Consider the following 20,507-nt stretch of genomic DNA (forward strand, 5'->3'; position numbering starts at 1 on the left):
TTTACTTGTTTGCTTAAATTACTGTTCCTTTTTAGCTTTATTTCACAACTTTTTGGCTACTTTCTGTTCTGAACCTTTACTGTATGAGTGCAGCTGCCACTAGATGGCGTCCTTATCACAAACTGGTCAAAGTTGAATTATCAGTAATATTAATTCATCTGAAATGAGTTAAAAGCTCTAAATAAGGGTGAACTTTTGGATCTAGTTTTAAAAGTGGGTACACTTACGTTTTACTTGGGTATAAAATTTACTTCTAAATTATTTGTAAAATAAGTTAATAATTTAAAATGTATTTATTTTTTACTTATATGGATATATTTCTGAAGAATCAACGTTTTTTATATGTTATGGCTCTGTTCTAGCTCCTCACAACTTTTTGAGCAGAGCAATTACCTCTGCTATTCTTTTTCCATGTCCAACTTTCCAGATTTAATTTAAGATTTTAAAAGAATAAGAGAAATATAAAATGTTATGGTTAAAAAGGTCTGAATAATGATTCGGTTTATGTAACGTGGGGAAATGTTGGGTCTGGTTCTGAACATTACATTTCTGAGGTGGATGGTGACTAGTTACATTTACAGGTTACACTTACATTTACTTGGGTAAAAAGTATTGGGTGTTAATTTATTTTACTGTATTCAGATCAGATTATTTGTGAATAATTTACCTGTTTGCTTAAATGACACCTGTTTTAGCTTTATTTCACAACTTGGCTACTTTCTGTTCCATAGTTAAATCACCTCTGCTTTTTATTTTTAAGCAAAAGAATGAGAGAAGGATGAAGCTAAAAGGATGAGTTAAAAGGTCTGAACGAGGATTTGGGTTGTTGTTGTTTTTTTTGTAACGTTTGGAAAATGTTGGCTCATGTTTCTGAGGTAGGTGGTGACTAGTTACATTTACAGACTGCACTCGCATCTTATTGAGATTAAGGTTCACTACTAAACTATTTAAATACAGTATTAATATTAATACAGTATTAATATTAATAGAGTATAAAAATGAGCATTTTTTGTAAATAATCCACTTTTTACTTGCTTTGCAGTTCTGTTTTAGTTCTTCTGAAAGTTTTGGTTGGTTTTATTTTGCATGGGTTTTGTTTTGGTTCAGGGTTTACTGGAACAGAGCAGCTGCCACTAGGTGGCGCCTTTTTTACAATCTGGTTAAAGTTGAATGATTGGTGACGGTAATTAATCCGGAAAGCGTTAAAAGGTCTGAATAAGGCTTAGATGAACAGGGTGAGGGTGAGGTTAATTTAATATAGGGTAATGTTGGGCCTAGTTCTGATAGATTATGAACATGTTTTTGAGGTGGGTGATAACTTATATTTACAGTTTACACTAAGTACAAAAAATACTGCTAATTATTTTTAATATCTGTTGGGTTTTTTTAATTAATTATATTAATTATATTAATGTATATGTATGTAAATCTACTTGTTTTGCTTATTTTATGGCTTTGTTTTACCTTGACAGTTTTTTTAATTGGCTAGAATTGGCTGGAATAAGCCATTTGTATTATTATTATTATTATTATTATTATTATTATTATATAATATCTGGTGTACTTTGTTTTACTTGTTTTAAAGGTGTTCTGTTTCTGATAGCTACGACTCTTTCTACTTGGATACTTGGATTAAACTGGACTAATAATCAGGCTTTCCTTCAGTGGGGCTGTGGTGGGTGGGTGATTGGGTGGGTTGGTTGGTCTACCCATCCCTGCTGATCTCTGCAGCCGTTTCTCCAGCAATTCCACAATTTCCTCCAATATTTTTTTAGGCCTGATGACTGCTTATTTCCCACGTGAGCTGAAGACATGGGAGATGAAGCTTCCTGCACACTTCCAGATCAACCTTTACATCCCACAGTTCAACAACAGTGCGCGTGAGATCACTGTAGGTCTAGTCTGCTGGTCTGAGCCTGTATCTTCAGTCCTGGTATCAACATCCCCATCATCTCTCACCACCCCCCCCCCCATTCTCCCTCTCCCGCCCCTCTCATGCTCTCTCTCTCTCTCTCTCTCTCTCTCTCTCATGCTCTCTCTCTCTCTCTCTTTGTGTGAATAAAAGTGCGCGTGCTGTTGGTGCTCTCACTCTGCGCTCTACGTGCAGCTCCACGCGCTTCTCCTTTTTTCTCCTCCTCATCCTCAAGGCAACATCTCAGCAGCAGCATCATGCTGTGGAAATCCCGGGCGAAGACTGATCCCTACTGCATACAGGTAAGCTCATACATACACACACACACACACACATTATATATATATATACACACACACACACACACACACACACACACACAGACACGCGCGCGCGCGCGAGCATTGTATCAACTTTTACAGATTACCGGCTGTTCCCTATTGATTTGGGTGGTCGACAGGAGTGGGTTTGCATGGGAAGAGAGTTTCAGGCTGCATTAAAGAGGTCGAACACTGATCATCACTGTCTATCAGATGTTGTTAACGAGCACGAGGAACAAGCATTTGTCAGTGTGATGTTTTCAGGGGTTTTGTTTTTACTCTGAGTGAAACTGAGCTCGCCTGGCTTCTCTCTTCTGAATTGTTTTGGGACTCCTAAATAATAAAATCACCTGGGTAAACTATTAAAATTAGCAGTACTGTATGATCACTACAGATATTTATGTTTAGTGCGCGCGACACCGGTTTTACGTAAAATAACATTTCGGGATATTTTTTTTTTTCTTTGAAGCGTGAACCATCAAATCATCACCGGACTTTGTAATCATGCAACACTGCAGTCTTTATTTGAGCTTCTTGCCAGTTAGTAAAAATATATATTTTCATTTATTTTGTATTTTATTTAATTAATTAATTAATTAACAATTTGCATTTAAGACTTTTAAGAATTTGTATCATATTTGATACATCCGGAGTTTTTTTTTTTTTGCTCACATCAAGGTTTTTAATGCATTGAATTTGGACCCCAAAACAAACTCTACTGACCAGGTTATTGCAGGATTGAAAATGATAAAAACTCAGTTTGACGAATTCCTGCATTGGCCCTTTAAGGTACCCCCTCCCCTCGTGTTGGGTGGGGGGGTATAAGGGCCGGAGCGCAGGAGAACCAGGGCAGAACCGGCCCCCTGCTCCCACTCACTCCTCTAATGCCTCTCTGGGACTTTCACTGATCTATCCTGATCTATCTGGAGGACACTTTCCCCTCTCCACACACACACACACACACACACACACATCCACATGCTCGTGCACACCTACTCGGCCATGGTGAGTCCAGTGTCTTAAACCTGTTGGCTTGTGGAGATGAAGGTTTGCAGTCGGGGAGGTAGTTTGGATTTGGGAGAGCTGAAGGTCCATGTTCAGGTTGCTGGTCACGTTTGGAAGTTTGGGGCAGGAGTTAAAGCAGCCGACACTGCAGCAGCCGGTCTGAGTTGTAACTGCTTGGTTTATTAGATGCTCCAGCTTTAATTCTGAATTGATTTCAGCGCAGCTGGTCATCGACTGTGGTCTGACTGATTCACCCTCACACGACTGACTGTCTGACCGCTCCTCTGTTCAGTCTGGCTGAGCAGACGAGACTCCTCGTTCTTAGTGGAGTGAGCTCCGTGTGTATTAATATAATCAGATTTGCCTGAAAACACTGGGACACCTGCTGCACGAACACACACACACACACATATATATATATACACACATACACACACATCTTCTTCACTCCTGCTTATGAACAGTACATCAGTTCTTATAAAAAGGAAACGTCAAAATAATTCGTTTTCAAATATTCAGTGTAAAAAGAAATCGGATGTTTGTCATCATAACATTTCCTCGTTTATTAATTATTACTGTGTTGATCAGATAACTTAATAATGTAAATAATGTCAATTTCAACTGGTAAAAATGAAGCTGGCACAAAGGGAGCGAGAAGCAGTTTTGGTTCAGTAAAGAAACCTGTTTGTAAAATAGGTGCAGGAGTATGACCAACATTTTACATGTTTAAAAAACGTTCACTTGATTTTAAACGTTTACACTCAGCACTTTTACAAAAAAATGCTCGTTTTGGACCCAAAACTGGCGTCGCTCAATTCCCTTTATTTTTAAGGACTTTAATTTATTGGACTTTAAACGGAATTCACAATGAAATCGTTTAGTTTAACCGCGCAGCGTTTTAATTCTGGTTTATGTGTAGTTTCAATTCTTATATCTGAACGTGAACAACTTATTACGTTACTTATATTTAGGTTTTATTTATTTGCCTTTATTTGCATTTTTGCTCCTTTTTTTTTTTGTTAGTTTACTTTCCTCTTTTCGGCTCGCAGTTACGCGAGACTGTTGTATTTATTCGTGAAAAAATTAAGTTACCAAAAAAAACAACATTTGGTTTCTTAACGAACAATTTTGTAAAAGAGATATGAGCTTTGAGCGATCCTTTAGACCCTTAAAAGGTTCCCACGCATTTATTACATTTACAAAAATGATGGAACCAAAAGTTCTTCTATTGCATCGCTCAAAAAACCGTTGTAACATCTTTTATATTTTAGAAGTGTAGGTATGTATGTATGCCAGCCTGACTCTTGTTGTGCAGCTATTTATTTGTGTTTTTATTAATTTGTAATTGTGTTGTATGTTTATTATTTATTATTTTGTGACTCGCCTCTACCACTATTCAGAGCCAGTTAAACTTTCATCCAGCGTTTCTTCTGAAATCGATTTTATTTGGTGGAAATAGAGACCCCCCCCCCTCACCCCTCTGTGCTGCAGTAACATACTAAAGCAACAAGAGCATCAGCGAGGTCAGTCAGGTGCTGATGTTGGATGATTAGCCCTGCCACTCCAGATCATCCCAAAGGGTGGATGGAGCCCCATCACTCTAGAGAACCAGGTCCACTGCTCTTCAGCCCAATGCAGGGGGGCTTGTTGACGCCTGATATTGGGCATGGTGTAAACTATAGGTTCTACAAATGGTTCCTCATCTCTGTTACAAAAATGGATCTTTACGGAACCAAATATGGTTGTTCTGTGGCATCGCTCAAAGAATTTGTAGCACCTTAGTCCCTGTAGTCCCATTAATCTGTCTGGATACTTTTGGACGTAGAGAATTGACCAGTGTGGTTTGTAGAGTAAGCATTTATCGTTGTGTGTGTGTGTGTATGTGTGTGTGTGTGTGTGTGTGTGTGTGTGTGTGTGTGTGTGTGCAGGCTCCTGATCGGGCTGATGGAGTCTCCGGTTCCTCACCTCCCTCCCGCCTCCCTCAGCTGTCCTCCTTCTCCGCGGCTCCCCCGCTTTGCCACACTCCAGCCTCAGACTTCCAGCCCCCTTACTTTCCCCCGCCGTACCCACAGGCCTCCCTGCCGTACCCCCAGAGCCAGGACGCATCCTACCCGCACCTCCCGGACCCATACCAGCCCCTGAGCTCCCTGCACCCGTCCCAGCACCTGCCCCAACACCTGCCCCCTCAGCAACAGCAGCAGCAGCAGCAGTGGCTGTCCCAGCGGAGCCGCGCCGATGACGGGGGTCTGCTGCCCCATTCTCTGCGCCGGGACTACTCCACGGTGCCACGACTCCTGCACGGCCTGGGCGAGGACGGCCCGATCGCAATGCATCACGGGATGGACGACCTCCAGGTCAGTCTATAAACTTTATTGTAAATAATTCTCTGAGCGTAAACGCGCGTGTTAATGTGAATTCAAAAAAGCCGGATTAACGCGGATTCGCCCACTGATAAAGAAAATACGAATTAAGGAAAATTATGAAGATAAAGAACATTAATCATGTAGGCTAAATTGCCAGGTGTTAGTTATAGTGAACATTTGTTTCTATTGGAATTTTAATGTAAACACTCCAAACTGGATAATTTTTAGATTATTTATTTTTATTTAGAATAATGGATCTCAATAAAACCAAAATCACTTTAAAAACAATACAGTTTAAGAGTCGAGTGTAACTTTATTTACATTAGAATCGAAATGTGACCACTCTTAACTCTTAAGTTATTTTTTTACTGATATGCGTTTAAATAAAACCAATTTAAAACAATCCAGTTATAAATTATTAATTTATACATGTTAACGGTTGTTTTCAGCGACTCCTTCATATTTAAACTCGAATTCTCTAAATTCTACCTCTAATTAATCTCTAAATTGTGTCTTTTAAATAATCTTCCAATGACTATTTTTGTTGCCTGTTTTAATAAACAGAAAAAAAACATAAAATGAGAGAAAGTTAAAAGTGAGGAGATTAGAACTGAACGGTTGACTGCAATTATTTGACCACAATAATAAAGTTCTGTGAAAATACTTAAATAATAAAAATCCAGATTAGTCTACATTTGCTAACAATCAATTGAACCGGGTTCGTTGAGCTAAAATAGACACACTGAAATAAACAATAAAAGGATAAATAAATGGTTTAGTTCCGCTGTTTAGAGTTTGTGCTCTGGACTGAATGGGGTACTTTGAAAGGACTTGCACTGTACATACAGTCTTATGCAAATGTTTGGACACCATTGCTCATATTTAGGGTTTCTCCTAAGTTGAAATAAGTGAGTACATCTTTCAAACTAAAAAAACAAAAACCCCTATTTATTATTTGGATTTTAACATAATGAAAACAGCGCGAAACCTGCCTTTCCGTTTGAACACGTAAGTGCAGTGATTATGACTGGTATGTCCAGAAATGTCTCTAGAGATTTATTTACACCTTACACTTATTTACACGTGGTGTTCACGTGTAATCTGACTCTGGAGTGCTCAAACTTTTAGCCTGTATTTAGACCTAATCGTTGTAATGTTAAGAATAATAAATATTCACAGCGAATATAACTTCACTGGCACTCAGAAATATGTTAATTCTTCATTTTAGAGTCAATGTAAAAATATGAAGTCATTCTAGAGCATTTCTATTGGCCCATTCATCATGACATTTTGACGCAATACAAAGAAGAACTCGCGCGTTATGTAAAAAAGTGAGAAACTAATTGGACAAAAATGGAGAAAAAAGGTTTTTGCGTGACAGCGACGATCTGCAGATGTGAGAGTGGTGTGTAAGCGCAACAGAAAGGAGCTCAAAATTAGACCGTAGTATTTCACCTTCCTGAGAATCAGCAGCTCTGTGTGTTCTTAATGAGGCTCGACCATTAGAGGGATTGAGTGTAAACACACTTAAGTGTTGAGACTTTGAGTAAAGTATGAAGGACTGTCTGGTGGACAGTCTGAGGAATATTTCTAAAGAAGATTGATTACGCTGGCGTCAACTGATTACGGTGACATTAATTAAAACGCAAAATAAAAGCGTTTTATTCGCGTTTTTAATTTTTAATTCTGCAAAGCGACTCGTTTTAATTCAGCCGTGATGTTCTTTATTCTGAGAATGGTGCTGACTTAACCTAAACAACCTAAAACAACCTGAGCGACTTTCAGTTTTGTGTAATAGCATTTTTAATAAAAACTCAATTTCTTCGCAAGTGAGAACGTCAGAATTTCCCGAATTAGATTCTGAATTTGACTGGCTTTTGTAGTTTCTACTCACATCTTAGTCACTATTCCCACTGTTCCCTGTTCTGTTCTAGCGAGGACTATGGGAATAAACAACAGTGGCCAGTTTGATCATGGGTGAAGGGCAGTGCAGTCTTGCTGTTAAAACATCTATTTTTGTACAGTTTAGTTTTTAACGCGTTTAATTTCTGGGTCAGAATCAGGACCTCCACTGTGCGTTTACATTAATAACTGTTTAAAATGTTGACACAGTTATCGACCCTATTATAATCATAATTATTATTTTGGTGGTGGTGATGATTTTATTAGTGGGTTTAGGGTGGGTTTTTTCTATTGTTCTCCTTCATGTCTTGTTCTGTAAATAATTCATGCACCAGTGCAGATTGAGCTCCTCTGAACTTCACAGACTCATGAATGCACTAAAGCAACTGCCAATTTTATATTGTTTTTAATTTAAATTAATATAAACGACAACATTATCATGTATGGCATTTAGCAGAAGCTCTTATCCAGAGTAACCCACAGAAGTACTACTCTGTCCACTCAAATGTGTCCCCTTGCCAATGTGAACAAGCTAATCTGTCCAAAGACACCTCCAAGCTTCTCCAGCGCGGCACCAACGTCGATGAATGTTGTCATTTGACCCAAATGCAGATCGTGAGGTCGGATGACCAAAATCAGTGTCAGGGCAACGTCTAATGCCAACGTCAGTTTGCCGCAGAATAGTGACGACAGTTGGTTCTAAGTTGTGACGTTAAGTCGCGGTTCTGACACCACAACCGTCGCATGCCAACGTCAGATTGACATAAAGCCCCAACATCTTCTAAACGCCATAATGATAATGTCCACACAACATGACATTCTAACCAATGTTAGATGTTAATATGTTGCTGGTTTTAAGTCATGATGTTAAGTAGCCAAACTTCGACGTCTGTTTAACGTTAGAGGTTGATATCAACCTAATGTTGTTTTTTGATGGATGTGTGACTTCGAGCTCCAGCCAGAATTCAACATCTGTACAACGTTGGGTTTTGACATCAAGTTTAATTTTCAGCTAAAATTCCAGCTGTCCAACGTCTATCTGACGTCAGATAGCTCTACATACATTCACCATATTCTACCTGAAAGTCAAAGGTTCAGTCTCTAAGTCCTGACCCAGACTTCATAATCACACACTCTTAGAAACAAAGGTGCTACAAACGGTTCTTTGAGTGATGCCCTAGAAGAACCATCGTTGGTTCCATAAAGAACTGTGAGTGTGAAGAACCTTTAAATTAGTAAAGACCTTTACATCAACTCCATTAAAAATCTTTTATAAGGTTCTTCACAGAATTATCTCTTTTACAAAACTGGTTCTTTATGGAACCAAAAGTGGTTCTTCCATGGAATCGCTCAAAGAACCCTATGCAGCTTTGTGCTTAAGAGTGCAGTCCTAATCCAACAGTGAGAGCCAGGTAAAGGGTTAAAGTTCTGAGGAGCTTTGGGTAACAAACCACTGCTGTTCTTCTGTTCATCAGGGGATGGAAGAGGCCTCCTCTTTGGGGATCCTGGACCACTCTGTCATCAAGAAAGGTAAGAGACCACTGGAGAAGACAGTGTGTTGGGTGGGGGGGCAGAAAGGACAGCATGCATCATGCAACACACACACACACACACACACACACACACACACATAATAGAAGAAGGAAAATGGTAGGGAAGGCTTTCGACTACATATTGGAGCATTGCTGAAAGAGCGTTAGTGAGGTCAGGAGGTTGGGGGATCAGCACCCCAGCTCATCCTCAACTCCCCAGCTCATCCTCAACTCCCCAGCTCATCCTCAACTCCCCAGCTCATCCTCAACACCCCACCTCATCCTCAACTCCCCAGCTCATCCTCAACACCACACCTCATCCTCAACTCCCCAGGTCATCCTCAACACCCCAGATCATCCTTAACTCCCCAGCTCATCCTCAACACCCCACCTCATCCTCAACTCCCCAGCTCATCCTCAACTCCCCAGCTCATCCTCAACACCCCAGCTCATCCTCAACTCCCCAACTCATCCTCAACACCCCAGCTCATCCTCAACTCCCCAGCTCATCCTCAACTCCCCACCTCATCCTCAACTCCCCAGCTCATCCTCAACTCCCCAGCTCATCCTCAACTCCCCAGCTCATCTTCAACACCCCACCTCATCCTCAACACCCCAGCTCATCCTCAACTCCCCAAGTCATCCTCAACACCCCACCTCATCCTCAACTCCCCAGCTCATCCTCAACACCCCAGCTCATCCTCAACTCCCCAAGTCATCCTCAACACCCCACCTCATCCTCAACTCCCCAGCTCATCCTCAACACCCCACCTCATCCTCAACTCCCCAGCTCATCCTCAACACCCCAGCTCATCCTCAACTCCCCAAGTCATCCTCAACACCCCACCTCATCCTCAACTCCCCAGCTCATCCTCAACACCCCAGCTCATCCTCAACACCCCAGCTCATCCTCAACTCCCCAAGTCATCCTCAACTCCCCACCTCATCCTCAACACCCCAGCTCATCCTCAACTCCCCAGCTCATCCTCAACTCCCCAAGTCATCCTCAACACCCCAGCTCATCCTCAACTCCCCACCTCATCCTCAACACCCCAGCTCATCCTCAACTCCCCACCTCATCCTCAACTCCCCAGCTCATCCTCAACTCCCCACCTCATCCTCAACTCCCCAGCTCATCCTCAACTCCCCAGCTCATCCTCAACTCCCCAGCTCATCTTCAACACCCCACCTCATCCTCAACACCCCAGCTCATCCTCAACTCCCCAAGTCATCCTCAACACCCCACCTCATCCTCAACTCCCCAGCTCATCCTCAACACCCCAGCTCATCCTCAACTCCCCAAGTCATCCTCAACACCCCACCTCATCCTCAACTCCCCAGCTCATCCTCAACACCCCACCTCATCCTCAACTCCCCAGCTCATCCTCAACACCCCAGCTCATCCTCAACTCCCCAAGTCATCCTCAACACCCCACCTCATCCTCAACTCCCCAGCTCATCCTCAACACCCCAGCTCATCCTCAACACCCCAGCTCATCCTCAACTCCCCAAGTCATCCTCAACTCCCCACCTCATCCTCAACACCCCAGCTCATCCTCAACTCCCCAGCTCATCCTCAACTCCCCAAGTCATCCTCAACACCCCAGCTCATCCTCAACTCCCCACCTCATCCTCAACTCCCCACCTCATCCTCAACACCCCAGCTCATCCTCAACTCCCCAGCTCATCCTCAACTCCCCACCTCATCCTCAACACCCCAGCTCATCCTCAACACCCCAGCTCATCCCAAAAGTCATGCCAGAGAACACAGGAGTTTCACTGCTCAATGCTGCTCAATGTAGCTGAATGCATTCATTAAAAGGAGTGTCCACAAACATTTGGACATATAGTGTATATAGGGGAACCAAATTGTATGGTACCTCATTCCCCAGTGGGTGTTATGCTCTCTCTCTCTCTCTCTCTCTCTCTCTCTCTCTCTCTCTCTCTCTCTCTCTCACACACACACACACACACACACACACACACATAAAGTAATTCAGCGCTGCCATTTGATTTGAAGTAGAGACTGTTTCAGTCGGAGTCTCTCCCTGCAGCGCCGAGTGTTAATGAAGTGTTCACGCTCATATGAGAGAGAGAGGGATTAGAGACAGGCGCATGAAGGAGGAGGAGGAGGAGGAGGAGGAGGAAGAGGAGGGGGTCTGAGGGAGAGGGGGAGTGATAAAGAAGAGTTATGAGGAATTCACAGTGTGATCTTTCCACCCAAATACCAAGAAATTGGATTTTTATAGGTCAGGGAGAGCCGCTCGCAAAGCAGCCTCTCCTTCAGAAGCTCGCGCGTCCCTCTGCGTCTCTAACTAACACACACACACACACGCACGCACGCACACACGCACACGCGCGCGCACACACGCACGCACAGATTAAAGCGTTTTTTTTTCTCTATATGCGCGCGCTAAAGCGCCGTGTGTTTTGTAGAGAGTGCGCGCATGTGCGCATCCGTTCCGGAGCTAGTCTCGCGGGCTTTTCTGAGGGATTTGGGAGCGAGAACAAACCCGAAGCCCACGTGAATGCAGGCCTGCGAGCGCGCGTCTCTAAGCGCCTCTCTCGCGCAGACACTGTCCGCCAATCAGCGGCGAGAGCGCAGGGGGGGGAGCGCGCGCTGCCCACGCAAAACGGAGCGGTCTTTACAATACGGGACACAATACACACACACACACACACACACACACACACACTGTAGTGTCAAATGTAGGCAATGGGAAGGCGGGTACATGGGTTTGGGGTCCTCTTTCAACACACACACACACACACACACACACACACACACACACACACACACACATATGCGTTTGCATTCGGTATTCCTGTCCTTTTGGGGACTTTAGTACAGGGACTGTACTTCAAGCTAGATATAATCTTAACCTCAGAAAGTGAAGTGGCTTTAAACTCGGGTTCTATGACCCCTAACAATAGTGGAACCCTTTTTGGTGCTATCAGGAACCAAGTTCTTTTGGGAACTATCATAAAGAAGAATTGTTTAATCAGGCAAAAAACATTTAACCTTTAAATGGATCTTTGAGTTGGTTCTTTGATGCATAACAATAGAGGAACCCGATTAGGTGCTATCTAGAACAATTTCAAAGGTTTTTGAAGAACCATAATAACCAGGCAAAAACATTGAAGAACCATTTAGGCTGGGTTCTATACTCAGTATTATTATAATGCAGAACCCTTGAATAGCTCTGTTATTTAGGAGTGCATAGCTGTGTTTGTTAACGGTGTCCATCACCCTGAGGACATTCGGTCCCCACAGAGTGTTAAATACACACACAGACTACAGATATTTGTAGTATTGCCTTTGTGGGGTATATGTCCCTGCTGTGTGTGCTGTTAGCTAAAATGATGGATTCCTAGCATTGAAAGTTGGACCGACGTTAAGTTGTAGTTATGGTTACTTAACACCATGACTTCAAACCAGCAACACATCAACGTCCAACAACGTTACAATTTCACGTTGTGTGGGCAGTAATGTTTTGACACTTATGGCGCACACCTCACAACTATTTTATGCCACAATGACGTTAGCATGCAACGTTTGGAAGACGTTGGATTGTGGTTCACTGTGTGTGTTCACTCCACTGTGTCAATTATCACAACTTGAAAGCAACATAATATCAACGTCAGCTGTCGTCACTATTCTGCAGCAAATTCTTCGTTGGCTTTAACCGTTGTGCTGACACTGATTTTGGGTCACCTGAGGTCACGACCTACATTCAAACAGATAACAACGTCTATCAACGCTGGTGGCCAATCAGGGTGGCTTTAAAATCTTAACAAACGAGCTCTTTGATTAGAAGCATGGACTTCTCGAGACCTCTGAAGGTGTCCTTCAAGTACTGTAAGTTGTAAGGTGGAGCCTTCATGAGCCTTAGGTGCCCATAACCCTGCCACAGGTATACAGGTTGTCCTTTCTAGGACCAGTATTGGTAGGTACTGACCACGATCTGCCTGACCTAGTCGCCTAGCCAACCACTGTCGATAAAGGTAATCATGAGAGTGGTATTAATGTAATGGCAGATTGGTGAATTGAAAAATACCTAACGTCTCCAGTCATATTGTTCATGCTTTTCATCATCCTTTTGATATGTTTGGTCCCCACGAAGCGCCCAGTACACACTGACACACACACACACTGACACACACACACACATACACACCAGAGAATGGGGAAGATTGGGAGCATTGCTGGTTTTTTGAATACAGAGCCTCTGAGCCCCTTCAGTCAAGCAAACTGAATTGTTGTGGAAAATCCTGCCCACACAGCCGTGAACATGGAACTGTGGGATTAGGCGGCTACATGCACTAATCTACTGAACCCAAATTAAGGGTTTAAAGGATGATGTAACAAAGATGCTCCAGCTCAAATGAAAAGCCAATGGGGCTCACATCTCCATGTCAGCGCTAATCATTATTAGAGGCTGAATAGAGTTTAAGTGTTTTAAGTCTTAATCATTTTTTCAGAGAGGAATCTTGGCTTGGTGAATGTCATTTCACATCCTGACAGACTTAAAAAGAGTATATAATCAATGTAGTCCTCATTTACTGCCGTTATAGGCCTATATACACAGATTAGCCTTAGCATTAAATCCCCTGACATGGGGTGAATAACACTGATTGTCTGGTGGCACAGTGGCACCACTTCAAGTTGATGCATTGAAAGCATGAAAAATGAGGAACGTGCAATCTGAGAGACTTTGTGTATTGCTGGTATGCAGTGGTCAATACCTACCAAAAGTGCTCAGAGGAAGGACATCCCATCAACCACAGATGGGGTCACAGGCTCCTAGGGCTCAATGAAGCATGTGGGAAGTGAGGATTGGCCCGTCTGGTCCGATCCCACAGAAGAGCTACTGTAACACAAATGGCTGAGTTAGTTAAGTAAGGTTAATGCTGGGCTATGTCTTGTGCAGTGCAGTACAGGGAGCACCTACACAATATAAGGCAGGTTGGTGGTTTTAATGTTATGGCTAATCAGTGTATATACGCTATTGGAAACCTGGCCATAAATCACATTTTTTTTAAATGGCCCATAACTCAAACAAAAGTCATCAACCATAACATACACTATATAGCCAAATGTTTGTGGACATCCAATCTTATAAATGCATTCAGCTACTTTAAGTTGCACCCATTGCTGACAGAGAGGTACAAATGCACACACACACACAGCTTGTCTAGTCCCTGTAGAGAAGTATTGCCAATAGAATAGATGCATTGGCACCCTGCCTAATGCCAGGCATGGGTTAGAGGGGTATAAAGCCCCCCAGCATTGAGCTGTGTTCTCTGGAATGATGGTTGGTACTCCATCCAATACTTTTGGGTGATGTTGGGGAGTTTTGGGATGAGGTGGGGTGGTGATTATCCAACATCCTGACCTCACTAATGCTTGTGTTGCTCAATGCAATCAAATCCTCACAGCAATGCTCCTTCTCAAACCTAGTAGACTCTATTTTCTTGGGCAGTAGAGACAGTTACTCCAAGAAAAGCAAGATACACTTGATTTTAGAAGATACAAAGAATGAGCAGGTGTCCCAATACTTTTGTCCATATTGTGCATTTATATCTATGGATATAGAAAGGTAATAAAACACCAAGATCAACACTAGTGAGACTTGATCTGCCACCAACCCAGACGAGAGAAGATCTACTGATGCTGCATCACATGAAACTGCAGCACTTCCTTCACTAGCACACAAGTTGTCCTACTTTTCATTGCCTCTTGCATTTTTCATAAAAGCACCAGAATAACAGCAAAAAGCAGAGCTCTTCTGCCTAACATGAGCCTAACGTGTGCGCCCCCTCTCCTTTTCTCTCCTCCCTCTCTCTCCAGTTCCCATCCCCTCCAAGCTGAACGGCTCAGCTCTGTCCGTCCTGTCCCTGGGTAAGGACGGCCTGGGCCTGGGTGGCGTTTCTAACCCCGGTGAAGTTTTCTGCTCCGTTCCTGGACGCCTGTCTCTCCTCAGCTCCACATCCAAGTACAAGGTGACGGTGGGAGAGGTCCAGAGGAGGCTGAGCCCACCTGAGTGCCTCAACGCCTCATTGTTGGGAGGAGTGCTGCGGAGGTGAGTGAAGAGAGGAGGCACTCTGACTGGGACTGTGGATCAGACAGTGGAGATTGACTGTCTAAACTGTACCATTTTGAGAGCCAAACATTAGGTGACGTAAATAAACATGAACATGATGAACACGTGAGGAAAATCTAGAGAAAATTCATACGCTCAAGAATGGATCACTGAATCACTGAAACGTACAGATGGGAAGAAAGGAGCTACTGACTGAACCGCTGAGCTACAGAGACAACATACAGCATATTAAAGCAATAGATGAAGAGACACGAGCTGAAGGCCGGCCCTGCTGTTATTTCACAATAGCAACCAACCTTACGTTTTTCTTTATGCTACAGATCGAAAAATAAATTAAGTAAGAAATAAATGAAATAAATAAAATGAGCCGTGAACGTAGCATTTCATGTTTTAATGACAGCATATCCTTCCGCCAAATTAGCTATAGTTCCTAAACAAGCAGCTTGTTGCTCGCTAAGTCACAGCAACGAACTCCACTCAGCCTGCTGTTCCTTCTCCATCGACCAACCAATTAAAGTCACAGTTTTTACAGTAATGTACTAATTAACGTTAATGTTTTACGTTAATGCTGCTGTTTACTAATATACTTAACTGTGTTCAGCGGAGTGATACAGTGTTTGTGTGTGTGTGTGTGTGGGGGGGGGGGGGGGGCAAACGCACTGTTAAGGCAAAATACTAGCACGTTTTGACCGCTTGTCAGCCAATCAGCTTGTGTGGTTGGACCTAGCTAGAGATTGAACAGTGGTTGGACAGAGATGCGTTATCCTGTGTGGTTCATAAATCAGAACGACAATAAAATACTGAGGACATTTAAGGTCACTTTGTTCTCAGTGCCTTTACACCAACCTGCAAAGTAGGCCCAACAAATCTTTTGTGTTATTAGTACAAACCTTGTATCTCCATTTTAACTGTTTTTTCACTTTTTGACTGTATTTGAATCTGGATCATATTTGAATCTAACAGTTTTTCAGTTTTTCGATGAATTGACCAATAGTATCACTTTTCACATCAACTTCTATTGGAAGATACAGGAAGATTTCTCCTTCTACTGTGAAGTGACATTTTGGAGATACCAGAATTTTGCGTGACTGCAACCATATTGTTTTAAGTGGTGATATGAAATAACTACATTTTGGGAGGAGGAACATGCCTGAAGCCCCATCTCTACTTTGCTCACATGTCTACAGCAAAACTTTTGCATCCTTCCACCACCCCGTCTCCTCACTTTTCCCCTGTCTGATCTCTCATTGCTGTCTCCTGTCACTTATCAGAGGAGGGAGTAGAAGCCACTTAAACTCCAGCTCAATGTTCTCAGCGTTCTCCCCCCTCCCCTCTTACAGTCTCCTCACAAATCATCATCACATGCTGATGACCTGGTCCAAACTAGCGAAAGGACTACTTTTTTTCATCAGTTCTCTAATGAGCAGGGTTTTTTGTAACTATTAGCAATATGAGCAGTTGCATAAGGCCAGCAAGCCTTAGGACACAATATGAGCAGTTTATTATCATTAATGTATTATTATTATTATTATTATTATTATTATTATTAGTTCGAAACATAATGACAGAAAATTCTGAACACACTGTTGATGTTATTCGCATGCTATTTAAACCCAGCTTATTTATTTATTTGTTTAATTTTGTTTAGTTTAGTTTATGTGCTGCCCTTTTCTTAATTAAAATTGTTGCACTGAGTTTACTTTAGCATTTAATAGACTTTTTAATTTAAATAAAATGTAAAAAAAATAATAATAATAATAATATATATAATAATATAATAATATATAATAATATATAATAAGGGTATAATTCCTGGTTGGTGGATAAACAGAAAACCTATGGTTTCCTTATAGGAAAAATAAATAAATAAATAAATAAATAAATAAATAAATAAACAAATAAATAAGACCATTTATCAAGGTCACAAGCAATTCAGCCTTTCAATCAGGTCACCGGATGTTTGGCCCTTGACCTTTCTCTGACTTACATTTCACACCTGTGTAGTTACAGCAGAGAGAGAACGAGAGAGAGAGAGAGAGAGAGAGAGAGAGAGATAGTTTAGTGTGCTAATCCTCTCTCTGTCTGTTTCCTCAGAGCCAAGTCAAAGAATGGTGGCCGCTGCCTCCGCGAACGCCTGGAGAAGATCGGCCTGAACCTGCCTGCCGGCCGCCGCAAAGCAGCTAACGTCACACTCCTCACAGCACTGGTGGAAGGTACGTAGACACACTCACACCAAACACACACACACACACACACACAGAAAGGGAAAGATAACAGCAGTCATTTTAACATGCTTCTCAGTGCTGCAAACACTTTGTCACGAACCCTCAGCTGCATTCCCAACTCTAAATTCTCCTGTTTTCCCTTTCATTAAGGTGAAGCGGTGCACCTGGCCAGAGACTTTGGCTATGTGTGTGAGACAGAGTTCCCAGCCAGGGCCACAGCAGAGTACCTATGCAGGCAGAGTGATCCGGACCAGCTGCCCACACGGCGGAGCATGCTGCTGGCCACCAAGTAAGTTCTAGCTTCATTCAAATTTAGCCTTAAAAGTGAATTTCAGGTAAAAAAAAAAGGAAGATTTTCCCAGTTTTATTCCCAAATGCATTCCAAAAGTAGTTGATCACCTTCGACATACACTACATGACAAAAGCATTGAGCAACACAAGCATTAGTAAGGGCAGGATATTGGATGATCACCACCTCACCTCATCCCTGATTCCCAAACTCACTCAAGTATCGGATTGAGCACCAAACACTGCTCCACAGCTCAATGTTGGGGTGCTTTATACCCCTCTGGCATACACCTGACATTAGGCATGGTGTTAATAGGTCCATGTTTATCTGCTCCAGAGAGTCCTATTCTATTGGCAATACTGCACTACTGCTCTACAGTGACTAGACAAGCTGTGTGTGTTTGTGTGCATTCGCACATCTGTGTAAGCAATAGCTGAATTTATTAGAAGGGGTGTCCACATACTTTTGGACATATAATGTATAGGATTTTTTTAATGTGATTTCTGGCTGAACCCAATGATTGGGTTTTCCTAACTTCATGGAATATTAGGAACATGGAAGGAATGTGGTTGACCACTGAGGATAGCTAACAACAATGCAACAGTTCCATCAGAAAGCCATGCTTGGTGCCCCAGCCTCACTAAATCTCTCTCTCTCTCTCTCTCTGTCTCTCTCTCTCTCTCTCTCTCTCTGTCTCTCTCTCTCTCTCTCTGTCTCTCTCTCTGCTCGTCCCCCCAGGGAGATCTGTAAGGAGTTTGTTGACCTGATGTCCCAGGACAGGTCGCCGCTGGGGGCCAGCCGGCCCACGCCATGCTTAGAGCCCGGGGTGCAGGGCAGCCTGACCCACTTCAGCCTGCTGACCCACGGCTTCGTCAAACTGCTGGACAAAGGCGAGGGCGGCGGCAAGGGTCATCAGGAGAAAGATCTCAAACACCGCAAATGAAGCTTCGGGACCTTTAAGACGGACAGACATGCGAACAGACACACAGACAGAGACTGAACTTCCCCAGCCTTTTAGCAGAGTGCGAGTGTATTTATGTATGTATGTGCGTGTGTATGTACGTATGTGTGTGTGTGTGTGTGTGTGTGTGTGTGTGTGTGTAAGTTCGCCACTCAAGTCTGACTCATAAGCAGCTGGGGTCAGTCCTCTGCATCACAGGAGTTTGTGCCTGCAGGATCTGTTTTCCTCTGGACACAGAGATTACCACTGCTCCTCTTTTGCCCTGAGCAGGGTTCACTACTGCCCACTTCATCACGCCGTGTCCAACCAGGGAGAATTTCACAAGGCAGGATTTTTCAGTCAGTCAGAGGCCGGTCTTCCATTCCTCACTTCATGAAACAATGTTTATCATGATAATTCTTAAATAATTACTAATATATCAGTAATTAGGGTTTTTGCATGGATTCCCATGTTATTGAATAATAAGCTAAAGCCGCTCACCCACCCAAGAGGTGCTGAAGAGGAAAGTGAAGTCTGTTAACATTCTTAACCTCCACTGAACGTTAAGAAGGTTCCTTAGATGTGGAACCATACAAGAACCCAGATTTGGTTCCCCAAGGAAATTGTTCAATCTTCAGTTTTGTAAATATGATAACAGAGGTTTACAAAACGTGCACATACACTGATCAGCCATAACATTAGGTGAAGTGAGAACATATCTACATAGGCAGCGAGTGAACAGTCGGTTCCTGAAGGTGATGAAGGTGTTAAAGCAGGAGAAATAATCAAGCGTAAAAACCAAACTCTCCAAAACATTAGACCGGTCTTGTGGGCTTGCTCCAGTGGCATGCAGTGGTCAGTACCTACCAAAACATGCACCAACAAAGCGCAAACAGAAACCGGCAACAGGGTCATGGCCACCTAATGCTCATTGATTTGACCTACGGAGGTCCCACTTCACAACTTACAGGACCTTCTAATGTCTTGGTGCAGATTCCACAGGAAACCTTGAGGTCCAGAGGTCTTGTGGAGTCCATGTCTCGAAGGGTTAGAGTTGTTGTGGTGGCACAATGGGGACCTACTCGATATTATGCAGGTGGTACTAATGTTATGGCTGATTCTTCCTACAACCACATGCCCACTAACCATTAAGGAAGCATGTAAAAGTTAGCTTGTTATACGTCAATCATTAAGGTGAGGAATGGAAGTCTTATAGGACACTATAGGTCTCCACTTTGGGCTTAAGTTATCTATCCTTACTCTGAACTCCTGCTTTGTGAAACACCCCGTGTGCGCTGGCCCTGTGTTTACTACAGAACTGTGAAAGGCAGCTAGAGATGGCGCACACCACTTGAGGATGAAGAAGGTAGTTAAAAAAAAAAAAGAAGAAAAAAAAATATTGTCCTTTTGTACTCCCTGCTGTATGTTTATTATCAATGTTATTACTGTCCTTATCATTGCTGTATTTCAAGGTAAATGTAATATATTATTAAAAACGAAATAACGGATGGTGTCGGCCTGATACCTCTGGCATGGATTCTAAATCTACTGATTGTTTTTCTTCTGATTTATTGTAAAAAACAAACGATTCATTTTTTAATATCTTCTTGTTGTTACAGGATAATACAAACTACACACAAGCTGATGTATTTGCTAATGGTCGTTTCGGTCAGCATTTTGGGGACCTATCTTTTCAACGAAATACAACAAAACACAAATAAGCTTGATGACGTTTAGATGTTCAGCGGTTTCGATCGTCTTGCTGTTTTTGGAAAATGGAAAAAGGTCGGATCTAATCTACCTGTAGATTTCCTCTCTGTAGATTTCCTCAGCACTCAACGCTTCTGCCATTTAAAGCTGCAGTACACGATCTCCAGTGAGATTCAGCTAATGGCTCCTCACGCTTCGTTAGCTC

General features: G+C 42.7%; 1 protein-coding gene across 1 annotated transcript; it reads left to right on the forward strand.

Annotated features, from left to right (window-relative positions):
* Window positions 1-3,210: 3,210 nt before the first annotated feature.
* Window positions 3,211-18,595, forward strand: tfap2e (transcription factor AP-2 epsilon). Its single transcript, XM_072674901.1, has 7 exons — window positions 3,211-3,237; window positions 5,166-5,591; window positions 8,978-9,032; window positions 14,886-15,117; window positions 17,233-17,351; window positions 17,514-17,652; window positions 18,391-18,595. The coding sequence occupies exons 1-7, from the start codon at window positions 3,211-3,213 to the stop codon at window positions 18,593-18,595; spliced, it is 1,203 nt and encodes a 400-aa protein (XP_072531002.1).
* The last annotated feature ends 1,912 nt before the right edge of the window (window positions 18,596-20,507 follow it).

Source organism: Salminus brasiliensis, chromosome 3 (genome assembly GCF_030463535.1).
Source record: "Salminus brasiliensis chromosome 3, fSalBra1.hap2, whole genome shotgun sequence".
Taxonomy (NCBI): domain Eukaryota; kingdom Metazoa; phylum Chordata; class Actinopteri; order Characiformes; family Bryconidae; genus Salminus; species Salminus brasiliensis.